The sequence below is a fragment of the Oncorhynchus nerka genome, linkage group LG2 (assembly GCF_034236695.1).
Source record: "Oncorhynchus nerka isolate Pitt River linkage group LG2, Oner_Uvic_2.0, whole genome shotgun sequence".
Lineage (NCBI taxonomy): Eukaryota > Metazoa > Chordata > Actinopteri > Salmoniformes > Salmonidae > Oncorhynchus > Oncorhynchus nerka.
Genome location: NC_088397.1, coordinates 70,519,477 through 70,535,641, shown reverse-complemented (window position 1 = coordinate 70,535,641; position 16,165 = coordinate 70,519,477). Strand labels below are relative to the sequence as shown.

The 16,165-nt window shown below is 41.5% G+C and overlaps 1 protein-coding gene across 1 annotated transcript in view; it reads left to right on the top strand.

Annotated features, from left to right (window-relative positions):
* LOC115141171 (carboxy-terminal domain RNA polymerase II polypeptide A small phosphatase 2-like) overlaps positions 1-13,144 on the top strand; it is a 31,122-nt gene extending 17,978 nt beyond the window's left edge. The window contains 7 exon segments of the mRNA XM_029679881.2: positions 376-414; positions 1,887-1,988; positions 2,621-2,677; positions 8,661-8,753; positions 9,011-9,196; positions 9,451-9,502; positions 9,505-13,144. Coding sequence (XP_029535741.2) covers positions 376-414; positions 1,887-1,988; positions 2,621-2,677; positions 8,661-8,753; positions 9,011-9,196; positions 9,451-9,502; positions 9,505-9,575 — 600 coding nt within the window. The 3' untranslated portion in view covers positions 9,576-13,144.
* Positions 13,145-16,165: the final 3,021 nt, after the last annotated feature.

Genomic DNA, 16,165 nt, shown 5'->3' with positions numbered 1-16,165 from the left:
ATGAACTGTAACTCAGTAAACTATTTTTAATTGTTGCATGTTGCATTTTAATATTTTTGTTCAGTATAGTTCATGCATATTCATCTCCAGCACCACCCCATCATCATATGACAACTGTGTGTTTCTTTGTTTTGTAGTAAGAAAGAGAGGAAGATAATTGTTTCAATGACATCATCTGTGATTTTAACCAATTACGAGTAGGCATTGCTTACTAATTGGTTGTTGTCATTGGAAACACTTATCTTCCGCACTTTCTTACTACAAAATATAGAAACATGCCATTTTCACATGTTGGGGTGGTACTGGAGATGATGAATATGAAGTAGAGAAATTGTGAAATTTCCCTTTAACTGTCTTTTTCATCTCTCTGTTTAGCTTGATCTACTTCAAAACCTTCGCTACCAGTTTCATCAAGTACGTAAAGGACAATATCACTGTTTTTTTTGTGGGAGTAGAGACAATGGGCTTAGATTAAACTGTCACATTTTGTATGATGCAATGTATTGTAACTGATATTTCTGTGTTTTGATCAATTTTCTTCAGACATGTTACAGTTAAGCTATTTTATTTGGGGTGGGAAAGGAAGTTAATTCACTTTTACAGGACAGTGTGCATTGTGCAATAGGATACGTGTCTGAAATTGTAATGTGTATGGGCTAATTATATACACTAGGACCAAATACACAAACATATTTAGATGACCCATTTGTTACTGTAGATAGGTCATTGGTTATTATTCTGGAACTCACATTGAACCCGTCATTCTCAAACTAAAAGGTTTTCCTAACTGGAAAAATGTGATTCCTGTATAGAATCGCACCAGAGGTTCTAGGTCAATAGATGATCGATTCCCTCTGGAATATTTCATTGAAGATGCAATATGCAGAAATCACGCTGCCATTTCCTGGTTGATAAAATTAGAATAGTTTGCTTAATTTCAGTTTGTGACAAAACAAGCAGTCATTGTGTAGAGAATCATTGTATCATATAAACTGCTGTGAAGTATATTTTCCATAACCAATAATATTGTATTTTCAGCTGTTTGAAGCTGGTGTACAAAACCGAAAGTAAATTATGCAAAAACAAAACTTAAGGGAAGCATAGAAATAGCGCACATACTACAGATCTACCACTTCTTAGACATGCTTTCAATGAGAATGACAGACCTTTCTATGTGAATTTGGTCAGGTCTCCCAAAAAGTTCTGTATTGCAGATTTAAGTGTGGGGTGTGTCAGCTTTCATTTAAATTGTAGGGGAAAAGTCACTCTACCCACCTCTATCCTGCCTCTACCCACCTTTATCTTGCCTCTACAACCTCTACCACCTCTATCCTGCCTCTACCCTATATCCTGCCTCTACCACCTATATCCTACCTCTATCCGCCTCTATCCTGCCTCTACCCACCCCTATCCTGCCTCTACCCACCCCTATCCTACCTCTACCCACCTCTATCCTACCTCTACCTAATCATCCTCACTCCTTTACTCCTCTACTCTTCTACCTTCCTCTACTCCTCCTCTACTCTTCTACCCTCTACTCCTCTACTCTTCTACCCTCTACTCCTATACTCTTCTATCCTCCTCTACTCATCCTCTACTCCTCCTATACTCTTCTACCCTCTAATCTTCTACCCTCGTCTACTCCTATTCTTATATCCTCCTCTACTCATCCTCTACTCCTCCTATACTCTTCTACCCTCTAATCTTCTACCCTCGTCTACTCCCCTAATCTTCTATCCTCCTCTACTCATCCTCTACACCTCTTCTATTCTTCTACCCTCATCTCCTCTTCTAACTGTCCTCCTCTACTACTCTACTCCCCCCCCTCTTACTACTCCTTTATCCTCTACTCTCTTCCTACCCTTCCCCTGTTCCGCTCCTCTCAGGTTCCAGGGACAAGTCTACTGCCCGAGGTAACCCCTCAGGATGAGGGCAAGATTTGTGTGGTCATTGACCTGGATGAGACATTGGTGCACAGCTCCTTCAAGGTAATATATATACACTGTTAATAAGAAACAGGGCTATTGGAAAACATAGTTTGACCTATTATCTCACCACATATCAGGAATTCGAAGACATCTTGTTTTGATCCTATGCAGGCCAGGGCAGTTGATTATATATAATAGCATGATCCATAGCTCTTACTTTACTCATTTGCAACAGCAAGCTGTAATCGTTTGATCGGCTAGTCCTCTTTGTTTGTGTCTCGTCTGACTTCTATATCCCACTATTAGACTGTAAGTGTTAATGGACAGCTGTTAGCTGGATCAGGTAGCTCTTTACACTGGCTGTGAAATGGGAGCTGCTGATGCTGTTAACACATTCAATCAACAAATCAATGGTCACTGGCAGACAAATCAGTGCTGTCCATGTTTCTCATAACAAGGCATGATTTGGATTGTGGGAGGGTTAGTTGAGAGGGTGGGAGGGTTAGTTGAGAGGGTGGGAGGGTTAGTTTTTTCCTAATTTAAAACTTTGCTATGCTTTTAGATGCATCTCTTAATCAGAATATCTAACTTTTTTTGTTAATCTATACATTTGTCTTTTGCGTGTGTCACTGCAACTGATTATATTTTATCTGAAAACTGATGATAAACGGTTGTCTTCTCTAATGCTGTAGCCCATCAGTAATGCTGACTTCATTGTACCTGTGGAGATTGAAGGAACAACACACCAGGTAACTGACAATGGCATTTAGATCAACACACATGTGTATAGATGTATATATGATTGTATGTATGTATGTACAGTGGGGCAAAAAAGTATTTAGTCAGCCACCAATTGTGCAAGTTCTCCCACTTAAAAAGATGAGAGAGGCCTGTCATTTTCATCATAGGTGCACTTCAACAATGACAGACAAAATGAGGGGAAAAATCCAGAAAATCACATTGTAGGATTTTTTATGAATTTGCAAATTATGGTGGAAAATAAGTATTTGGTCAATAACAAAAGTTTATCTCACTACTTTGTTATATACCCTTTGTTGGCAATGACAGATGTGAAATGTTTTCTGTAAGTCTTCACAAGGTTTTCACACACTGTTGCTGGTATTTTGGCCCATTCCTCCATGTAGATCTCCTCTAGAGCAGTGATGTTTTGGGGCTGTTGCTGGGCAACACGGACTTTCAACTCCCTCCAAAGATTTTCTATGGGGTTGAGATCTGGAGACTGGCTAGGCCACTCCAGGACCTTGAAATGCTTCTTACGAAGCCACTCCTTCGCCACTCCTTGCCCGGGCGGTGTGTTTGGGTTCATTGTCATGCTGAAAGACCCAGCCACGTTTCATCTTCAAAGCCCATCAAATCAAATCAAATTTATTTATATAGCCCTTCGTACATCATCTGATATCTCAAAGTGCTGTACAGAAACCCAGCCTAAAACCCCAAACAGCAAACAATGCAGGTGTAAAAGCACGGTGGCTAGGAAAAACTCCCTAGAAAGGCCAAAACCTAGGAAGAAACCTAGAGAGGAACCAGGCTATGTGGGGTGGCCAGTCCTCTTCTGGCTGTGCCGGGTAGAGATTATAACAGAACATGACCAAGATGTTCAAATGTTCATAAATGACCAGCATGGTCGAATAATAATAAGGCAGAACAGTTGAAACTGGAGCAGCAGCACAGTCAGGTGGACTGGGGACAGCAAGGAGTCATCATGTCAGGTAGTCCTGGGGCATGGTCCTAGGGCTCAGGTCCTCCGAGAGAGAGAAAGAAAGAGAGAATTAGAGAGAGCATATGTGGGGTGGCCAGTCCTCTTCTGGCTGTGCCGGGTGGAGATTATAACAGAACGTGGCCAAGATGTTCAAATGTTCATAAATGACCAGCATGGTTGAATAATAGTAAGGCAGAACAGTTGAAACTGGAGCAGCAGCATGGCCAGGTGGACTGGGGACAGCAAGGAGTCATCATGTTAGGTAGTCCTGGGGCATGGTCCTAGGGCTCAGGTCCTCCGAGAGAGAGAAAGAAAGAGAGAAGGAGAGAATTAGAGAACGCACACTTAGATTCACACAGGACACCGAATAGGACAGGAGAAGTACTCCAGATATAACAAACTGACCCTAGCCCCCCGACACATAAACTACTGCAGCATAAATACTGGAGGCTGAGACAGGAGGGGTCAGGAGACACTGTGGCCCCATCTGAGGACACCCCCGGACAGGGCCAAACAGGAAGGATATAACCCCACCCATTTTGCCAAAGCACAGCCCCCACACCACTAGAGGGATATCTTCAACCACCAACTTACCATCCTGAGACAAGGCCGAGTATAGCCCACAAAGATCTCCGCCACGGCACAACCCAAGGGGGGGGCGCCAACCCAGACAGGCTGACCACAACAGTGAATCAACCCACCCAGGTGACGCACCCCCCCAGGGACGGCATGAGGGAGCCCCAGTAAGCCAGTGACTCAGCCCCCGTAACAGGGTAGAGGCAGAGAATCCCAGTGGAAAGAGGGGAACCGGCCAGGCAGAGACAGCAAGGGCGGTTCGTTGCTCCAGAGCCTTTCCGTTCACCTTCCCACTCCTGGGCCAGACTACACTCAATCATATGACCCACTGAAGAGATGAGTCTTCAGTAAAGACTTAAAGGTTGAGACCGAGTTTGCGTCTCTGACATGGGTAGGCAGACCGTTCCATAAAAATGGAGCTCTATAGGAGAAAGCCCTGCCTCCAGCTGTTTGCTTAGAAATTCTAGGGACAATTAGGAGGCCTGCGTCTTGTGACCGTAGCGTACGTGTAGGTATGTACGGCAGGACCAAATCAGAGAGATAGGTAGGAGCAAGCCCATGTAATGCTTTGTAGGTTAGCAGTAAAACCTTGAAATCAGCCCTTGCTTTGACAGGAAGCCAGTGTAGAGAGGCTAGCACTGGAGTAATATGATCCAATTTTTTGGTTCTAGTCAGGATTCTAGCAGCCGTATTTAGCACTAACTGAAGGTTATTTAGTGCTTTATCCGGGTAGCCGGAAAATAGAGCATTGCAGTAGTCTAACCTAGAAGTGACAAAAGCATGGATTAATTTTTCTGCATCATTTTTGGACAGAAAGTTTCTGATTTTTGCAATGTTACGTAGATGGAAAAAAGCTGTCCTCGAAATGGTCTTGATATGTTCTTCAAAAGAGAGATCAGGGTCCAGAGTAACGCCGAGGTCCTTCACAGTTTTATTTGAGACGACTGTACAACCATTAAGATTAATTGTCAGATTCAACAGAAGATCTCTTTGTTTCTTGGGACCTAGAACAAGCATCTCTGTTTTGTCCGAGTTTAATAGTAGAAAGTTTGCAGCCATCCACTTCCCTTGCTGATGGAAGGAGGTTTTCACTCAAAATCTCACGATACATGGCCCCATTCATTCATTTCCTTTACACAGATCAGTCGTCCTGGTCCCTTTGCAGAAAAACAGCCACAAAGCATGATGTTTCCACCCCCATGCTTCACAGTAGGTATGGTGTTCTTTGGATGCAACTCAGCATTCTTTGTCCTCCAAACACGACGAGTTGTGTTTTTACCAAGAAGTTATATTTTAGTTTCTTCTGACCATATGACATTCTCCCAATCTTCTTCTGGATCATCCAAATGCTCTCTAGCAAACTTCAGACGGGCCTGGACATGTACTGGCTTAAGCAGGGGGACACGTCTGGTACTGCAGGAGTCCCTGGCAGTGTAGTGTGTTACTGATGGGGTGAGATCTTGCGTGGAGCCCCAGATCGAGGGAGATTATCAGTGGTCTTGTGTCTTCCATTTCCTAATATTTGCTCCCACAGTTGATTTCTTCAAACCAAGCTGCTTACCTATTGCAGATTCAGTTTTCCCAGCCTGGTGCAGGTCTACAATTTTGTTTCTGGTGTCCTTTGACAGCTCTTTGGTCTTGGCCATAGTGGAGTGTGACTGTTTGAGGTTGTGGACAGGTGTCTTTTATACTGATAACAAGTTCAAACAGGTGCCATTAATACAGGCAATGAGTGGAGGACAGAGGAGCCTCTTAAAGAAGTTGTTACAGGTCTGTGAGAGCCAGAAATCTTGCTTGTTTGTAGGTGACCAAATACTTATTTTCCACCATAATTTGCAAATAAATTCATTAAAAATCCTACATTGTGATTTTCTGGAGAGAAAAAAAATCTAATTTTGTCTGTCAAATTTGAAGTGTACCTATGATGAAAATTACAGGCCTCATCTTTTTAAGTGGGAGAACTTGCACAATTGGTGGCTGACTAAATACTTTTTTGCCCCACTGTAACTCTCATGAACTTATCCTCTGCAGCGGAGGTAACTCTGGGTCTTCCTTTCGTGTGACGGTCCTTATGAGAGCCAGTTTCATCATAGCGCTTGATGGTTTTTGCGACTGCATTTTCAAAGTTCTTGAAATTTTCCGTGTTGACTGACCTTTGGTCTTTTACCAAATAGCCTTATCTTCTGTATACCACCCCTACCTTGTAACAACACAACTGGCTCAAACGCATTAAGAAGGATAGAAATTCCACAAATTAATAAGGCACTCCTGTTAATTGAAATGCATTCCAGGTGACTACCTCGTGAAGCTGGTTCAGAGAATGCCAAGAGAGTGCAAAGCTGTCATCAAGGCAAACGGTGGCTACTTTGAAGAATTTGTTTAACACTTTTTTGCTTACTACATGATTACATGTTATTTTATAGTTTTGATGTCTTCACTATTATTCTACAAAGTAAAAATAGTGAAAATAAAGAAAAACCCTTAAATGATTAGGTGTCCAAACATTGTGTGTGTGTGTACACACTACTGTTCAAAACTTTGGGGTCACGTAGAAATGTCCTTGTTTTTGAAAGAAAAGCACATTTGTCCATTAAAATAACTTCAAATTGATCAGAAATACAGTGTAGACATTGTTAATGTTGTAAATGACTATTGTAGCAGGAAACGGCAGATTTTTTTTTATTTTTATGGAATATCTGCATAGTCGTACAGAGGCCCATTATCAGCAACCATCACTCCTGTGTTCCAATGGAGGACAATGAAGAGTCGACTCCGGGATGCTGGCCTTCTAGGCAGAGTTGCAAAGAAAAAGCCATATCTCAGACTGGCCAATAAAAAGAAAAGATTAAGATGGGCAAAATAACACAGACACTGGACTGAGGAACTCTGCCTAGAAGGCCAGCATCCCGGAGTCATCTCTTCACTGTTTACGTTGAGACTGGTGTTACTATTTAATGAAGCTGCCAGTTGAGGGCTTGTGAGGTGTCTGTTTCTCAAACTAGACACTCTAATGTACTTGTCCGCTTGCTCTGTTGTGCACCGGGGCCTCCCACTCCTCTTTCTATTCTGGTTAGATCCAGTTTGCGCTGTTCTGTGAAGGGAGTAGTACCCAGCGTTGTACGGGATCTTCAGTTTCTTGGCAGTTTCTCGCATGGAATTGCCTTCATTTCTCAGAACAAGAATAGACTGACGATTTTCAGAAGAGAATTTTGACCCTGTAGTCGAACCAACAAATGCTGATGCTCCAGATTCTCAACTAGTCTAAAGAAGGCCAGTTTTATTTTTTCTTTAATCAGCACAACAGTTTTCATAATTTCAAAAGGGTTTTCTAATGATCAATTAGCCTTTTAAAATGATAAACTTGGATTAGCGAACACAACATGCCATTGGAACACAGGAGTGATTGTTGCTGATAATTGGCCTCTGTACGCTTATGTAGATGTTACATTTTTAAAAATCCCGTTTAAAAATAGTCATTTACAACATTAACAATGTCTACACAGTATTTCCAATCAATTTAATGTTATTTTAATGGACAAAAAAATTGCTTTTCTTTCAAAAACAAGGACATTGCTAAGGGACTCACTGTTGTTATTTTCATACTTTGCAGCCCATTGGAGTAGCGCTACCGCTTCTTAAATGTAGCACTTAAAAAAAAAAAATGCATGAATTCAAAAGTCATGTGTAAATGGAACATTTGTTGTATAAATGTGTTCTCTTCCATGGTCAAGATGAATATAGTAGATTTTGAAGCTGTATAGTACAGTTAAGCCAAGGGTCAGCGAGGCCTCCCTCTCCCCACTCCGGCCTCCTCATCCTGGGACACTGGCCACAGCTCCCTGGTCTCTGCCTGGTTCAAGTAATCCAGGATAGGCTGGTTCTCACCAGCACGGCCTATTCTCGATTACTTGTTTCAGGAGGTGGCTGACCTCTTCCAACATGGCCCTCTGGGACAACCACACATACTGGAGCGCTTTCCCTAACCCACAGACTGAATGAGAAGGAAAGAACAGGCAGACCAAACCGGGAGGCAGGCCTCATTTCTGACCCTTATTTTAACATTCATGTTCAGTTATGTTTTTTATATTCACATTCTATTATTTTCTGAAATGTTGAACCAAGTTGTTGAGTGGATGAAAGATGGATTCACTTGTGCTCACCAGCCTCTGTCCCCCCCCACTGTTGCCTTTTCAATTATCCAAAACATTAACCTTGTTAAGCCAGGTGAGTAGACTTATCACTAGCCAGTAAATAAGGTTGATCAGATTTGAAGATCAATAGATACTGTGGTCCTTAGGGACTGGAGTTGTGTGTGTGTGTGTGTAGTTGCTTCAGTCAGTTAGTACATAGACTAGTGTTCATAGATGGTTGCTGTTAGATAGCTGTACTTGATTCTCCTAGCCAGATGCTTATAGCCGTGCTGTGATGTGTCCCAGGTGTACGTCCTGAAGAGGCCACATGTAGACCAGTTCCTCCAGAGGATGGGAGAGCTGTTTGAGTGTGTTCTCTTCACTGCAAGTCTTGCGAAGGTAACATTGCTTTTACTGTTGATTTAGAGAATTAACTGGTATTTATTCAATTTGCTCCCCCTGGTGGTGGTGATATATGCCTGTTAGCTGGAATTGCTACTTTTTCTATGTTCAGTCGTCTACCACCCAACATACCACTCTCCCCTTACACACTACTCTCTGTCTTACATCCGTACCTGGCCCTCTCTACCTTTATGTTTCTATCTTTATGTCCTGTCCTCTTTCTCTTCTCTCTCCTTCCTCTGTCTACCCTGCAGTATGCAGACCCAGTGACAGACCTGCTGGATCAGTGTGGTGTGTTCGGGACGCGTCTCTTTCGGGAGTCCTGTGTGTTCCACCAGGGCTGCTACGTCAAGGACCTGAGCCGCCTGGGCCGCCAGCTCAACAAGACCCTTATCCTTGACAACTCCCCCGCCTCCTACATCTTCCATCCTGAGAATGCTGTGAGTGTTGCTGCCTAGCCCAATCTTTCACTGAGCTTTACTCCAAAGGACTTACTGGCCTGTCCCAATGTTGAATCACTGAGGTGATCTCCCTGTTTTAAGCTATTTGATGATGCCAATTTTATTTTCTGAATGTGTGTTTTGTCTAAACTGTGGAAATCAATGTTTCCCAACTGCAGAGTGGCAGGAAAGGGTCTTTCATTCATTAATAGCCTCTAAAATGTAAATGTTTTATTCTGATTGTGTGTCCTCAGGTGCCTGTGGTGTCCTGGTTTGACGACCTGGAGGACACTGAGCTGCTGAGCCTCTACCCGTCTTTGAGGAGCTGAGTGAGGCGGACGACGTCTATGCCAAGCTGCAGCAGCTACGAGCCCCCTGACACAACACGCCCCCTCTGACAAGCCAGAGCCTCCCCCTCTCAGCCAGACCACACCCATCAACCGACAGAAAAAAACAAAACCTTACTTACATACACGCACTCTGTGTGCTGTGTTAGTATCCTAGACACACTCGGCGGTGTGTTTGTTTGGCCCCTGAACTGTGTGTTTGGACGGCTGTCCACCGCTCCTACTGTCCTCTTCCTCCTCAGTATGTTAGCTGGTGCTGCAAAACTGTTCTGGAAACAATCCAACAAACACAATGCGAAGTGGCTCACTCTTTTCTCATTTTAAAATCGGAACTCCAACACATACTATTAATCCAATCATTCACACTGACTGGCCAGGTCTTTGTTTCTCCAAAACAAGACTTTGATTTTATAGCACTAATTGTGACACAAAACAATGGACTCTGCACATCACCTCTCTGCTTCGACAATAATCTCAGTAGAAACACGTTGACGAAGGACTCTAAAAGCATTGCAAGGAAACTGCTAAATCCACATAGTGATTTAATTTCAATTTATTAGTACAGCTGCCTCTATAAAGGCTGTTTTTAAGGACTTTTCTCTCCTGGATGGATTGATTACTTCAGGAAATTCATTTTGAAAGTTGAACAGGTGGTCTTTCTGATCCAAGGCCGTCATGACATAACTAGACATTACAGTACATAAGATGATATGACCTCATTTGACCAGACCTTACATGGGGAGCAAGGGATCTCCATCTTTGTGCCTTCTGTATAAGAACAAAATAATTACATCTTTTTTGTTGTTTTTAAAGAAGGAAAAAAAGCTTTGTTCCTTGTAGAAAATGGTTGTTCTTTTTCAATCTTTACGCTTTTCTATACATTTTTAAGATGTCTTTTAAATGTTGGATATGTTGGTTAGAAGTACAGATGATGAATTTTGTAATGTCTGGGATGTTGAGGAAGAACAGCCATACATTAACAGCCTCTGTATGTTGTAGTTACATGAAATTCTCCATTCTCATTTGCTGAAGATATCCTCAGCCAATAGGGATCATTACAATCCAAGGGGTCACACCCATCGTGTAAATGCAGTGGTGTAACAAACCCTGCCTCTATGCTGATTCACCCTGAGCTGCATCAGGTACAGGATACTTGAGCTGATTCACCTCAACTTTTAGCACACAAAAAAAAACCATTTAAATGAACAGACTGATTGAGACTTTGTGTTGCAAATTTGGAGTGATTCTATGCTGGTATTTAGTCTTCAAAGGATGCCATAGTGGATAAACCAAGGCCTTGTTTTAAAATGATTCACATTTTGTGTCAAGCCTTCTGGGTGCCATATTATTTGGTTAGCTTGGGGGACTTGTATAAGCTGCTAAGAGTGAACACAATGCACACTAGTTTAGCCCCCACCTTTAGCCCTTTCTCCATACTTTGCCAAGTCATTATTTAAAAATGTATTATATTTTTGGTGAGATGTTTCTACATTACTGAGACTTAAAAGTATGTCTGATAAATGATCTTTGCGTTATGGCCTGTTCTAGAAGGTCTACGGTACTCACTGCCATATCTCAGGTGTTGTACACAATGTGGGGTGGCAGCGGTTTTGTGGTGCCATAAACTGGATGGATTTAGCAAGAAATGTTCTACTGCTCAAGTTGTAATTTAGCACACATAGACATGCCCAAGCCAGACTAGTCACTGCATCCCAAAGAGATTTGTTTTGTGGTTTTATTCACAAGATAAAGCGCCTTCTCATACTATTATACTATGAAGTGCCTAAGGTTTCTTTCTGCAATAGAAGCTTTGGAATAAAGCACGAAGGGTCTTCATCCCCATTTTTTATTTTACATTTTTATAACTGTTACCCTGTCTCTCGTATTTGGCTGAAATTGAGTATCCATAAAACTCTTTACCAAGTAATCCTACTCCGCTGTTTCATTTGGATTGAAAGAAGGGGCCGTGTGTTATGATGTTGTGGACCCCACACCCATACTGTCAGAGGAATATGTCCGTTTAGTCCTACTCCATGTCTCCCAATCTATAGTTTCTGTTCTTTAGATATTTGTAAGCATTTTAATCTCTGGTTGTGTCCCAAATGGCACTCTATTCCCTATATAGTAGTTCTGTATGGGATGTTAAGTTGTCTCTTCTGGTGGTGGGATGTGGTAGAGGGTGCACAGAGCATGACCTGACTGTCTTCTTTTTATGTCTGAAACACTAAAGGTAAAGTGGGGTTAGACATTCATTTTTACGAAAGCTCAACACTTTTATTTTGTGGAGGTGGGTGGGTGGGTTGGAGGGGAGGGGAACCAAATATTCACAAATTTCAATTAAAGCGTTTTCTGCTTCACTTTCCTTTCTTCTAGTCGAAAGAACCAGTCTTGTTGCTTTAAACATGCATCACTTAATTGTCAGTAATTGTAATTAGGTTAGAGGCCCACACATGATACCTGGTATATTCAGTCATAATGTCTGCTGACATGAAATGACTACATGTAATGAAATATATTGACATTCACATCAGAGGTGACGTGTCGAACCCTAATTAGTAATGTTTTGGATCACTGTTTCGGAAGGAGTAAACGCTCATCCCTGATTGCGGGTTAATATGTAACGCCCATGAAGGGCATGCTTATGGCCCTCAACCAAAGCGACAGACATGTCCTGTGTTTGATTCAAATATAGTTTACTGTTTGTGAGAAATACAAGATTTCATGATCATTTCATGATCGCTAAGCATCTGAATGATGCTAGGATAATTATCATACTATTATTTTATCTTACTCATACAACAGTTTTTATTTTCTCAAAGTCCTGGAAAGAAAGAATGTAAAGAATTGGAGAGAAATGTATTTGAAATAGATTGTCCTAAACAGTCCATCTGTAAAAATAAAAAAAGTTTTTGGTGACTTATCAAGAGAATTCTTTGTAATTATTATTTTTTTATATGAAAGCCATATGTATAAAAAGTCACACTATTTTTGAAATATTAAAAGCAAAGAATGAATAGAAATGTAGCTCTAAAAAGCTTTCGCTGTTCTTTTGTTTTGGAAATGAATTATTCCAATTTAAAATATTTTGGCCATTACAAAATATGGAGATCTATTTTCAGTGTTCAGTTAGCTTACTTTCTGTATGGATTCTTAGATGCCAAACAATCGGAACAAAATGAGACATGAGTCCGAGGGTACAATCGATTGATGCAGCGTTGTTTTTATGTATATATTGATCAATCTATTGGATAGATTGTGATGGTGACCAGTCTATTATTCTTCTAATGGATGAGATTTCTGTTTGGATAAAATCATTTCTCCATTTTAGTTTTTTGTTAACTGGACTTGATTGTGGGGTTGGGTCAGGTTGTGTACAATGAACAAACTTCAAATTTTGCATAGAAACTATGCAGTAATACATACAGTATAATGCAAAAAAGTATAAAACATTACTCTCGTGCACGTCTGGAGTTCAAAATACTGTTTTTACAGCTATTTTATCCAACAAACGTAAGACTCCTGCATTATATTTGGGCTTTTTTGTTAAACTAGCAATTCTGAAAGTTGTTTTTCAAAGATGGAATAAAAACATTGATTAGTGCATGTGTGTCCACTGTAGTGCATTTGTGTCCGCATCTCCAGAGAGCAGCAAATTCCTAATCACACAGATTTCCTAATCATAATTAGGAATTATTCCTAATCACACAGATTTTTGCATTCCACAAACAATATAGTTGAATCAAAGTCAAATTCAGAGGGGGCATCCCAAATAGCACTGTTTTCCCTATATAGTGCACTATGACCCGTAGTGGCAGTGGTCAGAAGTAGTGCACTATGTAGTGAATAGGGTTTCATTTGGGACGCAACCAAGGCATGTAGGGACATTCATTACATTATGACATAATATGTGATGAACTTGTGTTAATTAAGAATCAGTGGCCATGTCACATTTTGGGCAATAGCAGAGAGGGAGTGGTGATGCGAGAGGTTTTAGTCCTCCCAAACTCTGTCCACTTAAATAAGCCTACGAAGTGAGGAATTTTTGTATGGAGGGCAATGAATGTCAAATTTGGTAAACAAAAAATATAATTGCTAATTTGTTACATGAGGCTTATTTGATTTAATATAAGTTTCGTAATGAATGGTTAGGTTGTTACAAATGCAATGATATAAGTGGACGTACGTGGCATTTCTGCAGTTGTGCCCTTTATCATGAAGTTAGAGGACTCATGATATAACCCATTTAGCATGGACTTTTCCATTTTAAAGTAGTCAACTGGGTGGGGATTCCAAAGATTTCGAAGTCAATCAGCCAATGAAAAAGATAGCACGGGCAGCGCCATTGAGGCTGTCACAGACGCTATAATGGCACAGATACAAAGATGAGTCCTCTTATCTAACTCTATGCCCTGTTGTTGAAGCACGTATATGTCCTCTCATTGGCTAGAATGGTCAGACCTGATCTCGCCTACCTTCATCTTTGAGGACATGTATTGCTTGCTCTCTGGGGTTTTAGGCTCGGTTTCTGTTTAAGCAATTTGCAACAACTGCTGATGTATAAAGGGCTTTATAAGTCAATGCGATTTACGTATTTCCATTGTTAGAGAGCAGTCACTTGACTATCTTGTCAATATAACAATCTTTGGCAATAGCTAGGGCAGATGTGGGGCTTATATAATGAAAGTGGGTCATTCTGATCACATAGGATTGTCCAATCACAGAGGTCAGCATGAGGAAATGTAGCTCCTTCTCTGGGTTGTTAACTAATCCTTTTATGTTTCACTAATCTTGCATTATTTCCATTCTGCAGGGGTTTCCCTGAGAACAGATCGCTTGTAGTTGTTCCATGTTCCTCTGAATTTGTTTTCATCAAGGGTGAGGTAGTATAATAGTCACAACTGTGACCAGATTCAACATTATGAAGCTCTGTACAAAATAAACTCAGCAAAAACAGAAACGTTCCTTTTACACGACCCTGTCTTTCAAAGATAATTAGTTAAAAATCCAAATAACTTCACAGATCTTCATTGTAAAGGGTTTAAACACTTTCTCATGCTTGTTCAATGAACCTGCACCTGTGGAACGGTCGTTAAAACACTAACAGTTTACAGACGGTAGGCACACCTGCGGGACAGGTACAGAATTGCAACAACAACTGCCTGAGTTACACCAGGAATGCACAATCCCTCCATCAGTGCTCAGACTGTCTGCAATAGACTGAGAGAGGCTGGACTGAGGGCTTGTAGGCCTGTTGTAAATGCAGGTCCTCACCAGACATCACCGGCAACAATGTCGCCTATGGTCACAAACCCACCGTCGCTGGACCAGACAAGACTGGCAAAAAGTGCTCTTCACTGACAAGTCGTGATTTTGTCTCACCAGGGGTGATGGTTGGATTTGCGTTTATTGTCGAAGGAATGAGCGTTAGACCGAGGCCTGTACTCTGGAGCAGGATCGATTTGGGGGTGGAGGGTCCGTCATGGTCTGGGGCGGTGTGTCACAGCATCATCAGACTGAGCTTGTTGTCATTGCAGGCAATCTCAACGCTGTGTGTTACAGGGAAGACATCATCCTCCCTCATGTGGTGCCCTTCCTGCAGGCTCATCCTGACATGACCTTCCAGCATGACAATGCCACCAGCCATACTGCTCGTTCTGTGCGTGATTTCCTGCAAGACAGGATTATCAGTGTTCTGCCATGACCAGCGAAGAGCCCGGATCTCAATCCCATTGAGCACGTCTGGGACCTGTTGGATCGGAGGGTGAGGGCTAGGGCCATTCCCCCCCAGAAATGTCCATGAACTTGCAGGTGCCTTGGTGGAAGAGTGGGGTAACATCTCACAGCAAGAACTGGCAAATCTGGTGCAGTCCATGAGGAGGAGATGCACTGCAGTACTTAATGCAGCTGGTGGCCACACCAGATACTGACTGTTACTTTGATTTTACCCCCCCCTTTGTTCAGGGACACATTATTCCATTTATGTTAGTCACATGTCTGTGGAACTTGTTCAGTTTATGTCTCAGTTGTTGAATGTTAATACAAATATTTACACATGTTAGGTTTGCTGAAAATAAACCCAGTTGACAGTGAGAGGACGTTTCTTTTTTTGCTGAGTTTACATGTTTGTGATGGCCTTAACACAAACACAAACACAACACTTCAACACAAGTAATTTGCCTGTCAAACTTCTCAGGCTGTTAAGGGCTCTCTGGCATTTGCATTATGTTTCCAACTAGGTCGAGAAATACACTTTTGAGTTCTTGAACAAACCTTCCAGACTGCCTCCCCACTGGGCACAGACGTTAGTTAAACGTCTAGTTTTGATTTACATTTGGTTGAGTTGTCAACTAACGTGAAATCAACAAAAAAATTCACCATGTCATTGGATTTAGGTTAAAAGTTGGGTGAATAAAATAAGATTCAATTACCTTCTACTTTTTTCAAATCCAATCAGTTTTCCACATTTATTCAATGTCATCAAAATATATTTTGTTGTTGTTGAAATGTTGTGGAAACAACGTTTATTCAACCAGTTTTTGCCCAGTAGGTATGTATGTCTGGCATGAACCATCAGATTTCATGGAAAGCTACAGTTAACTACCAAAATAATGGAAACACTTGA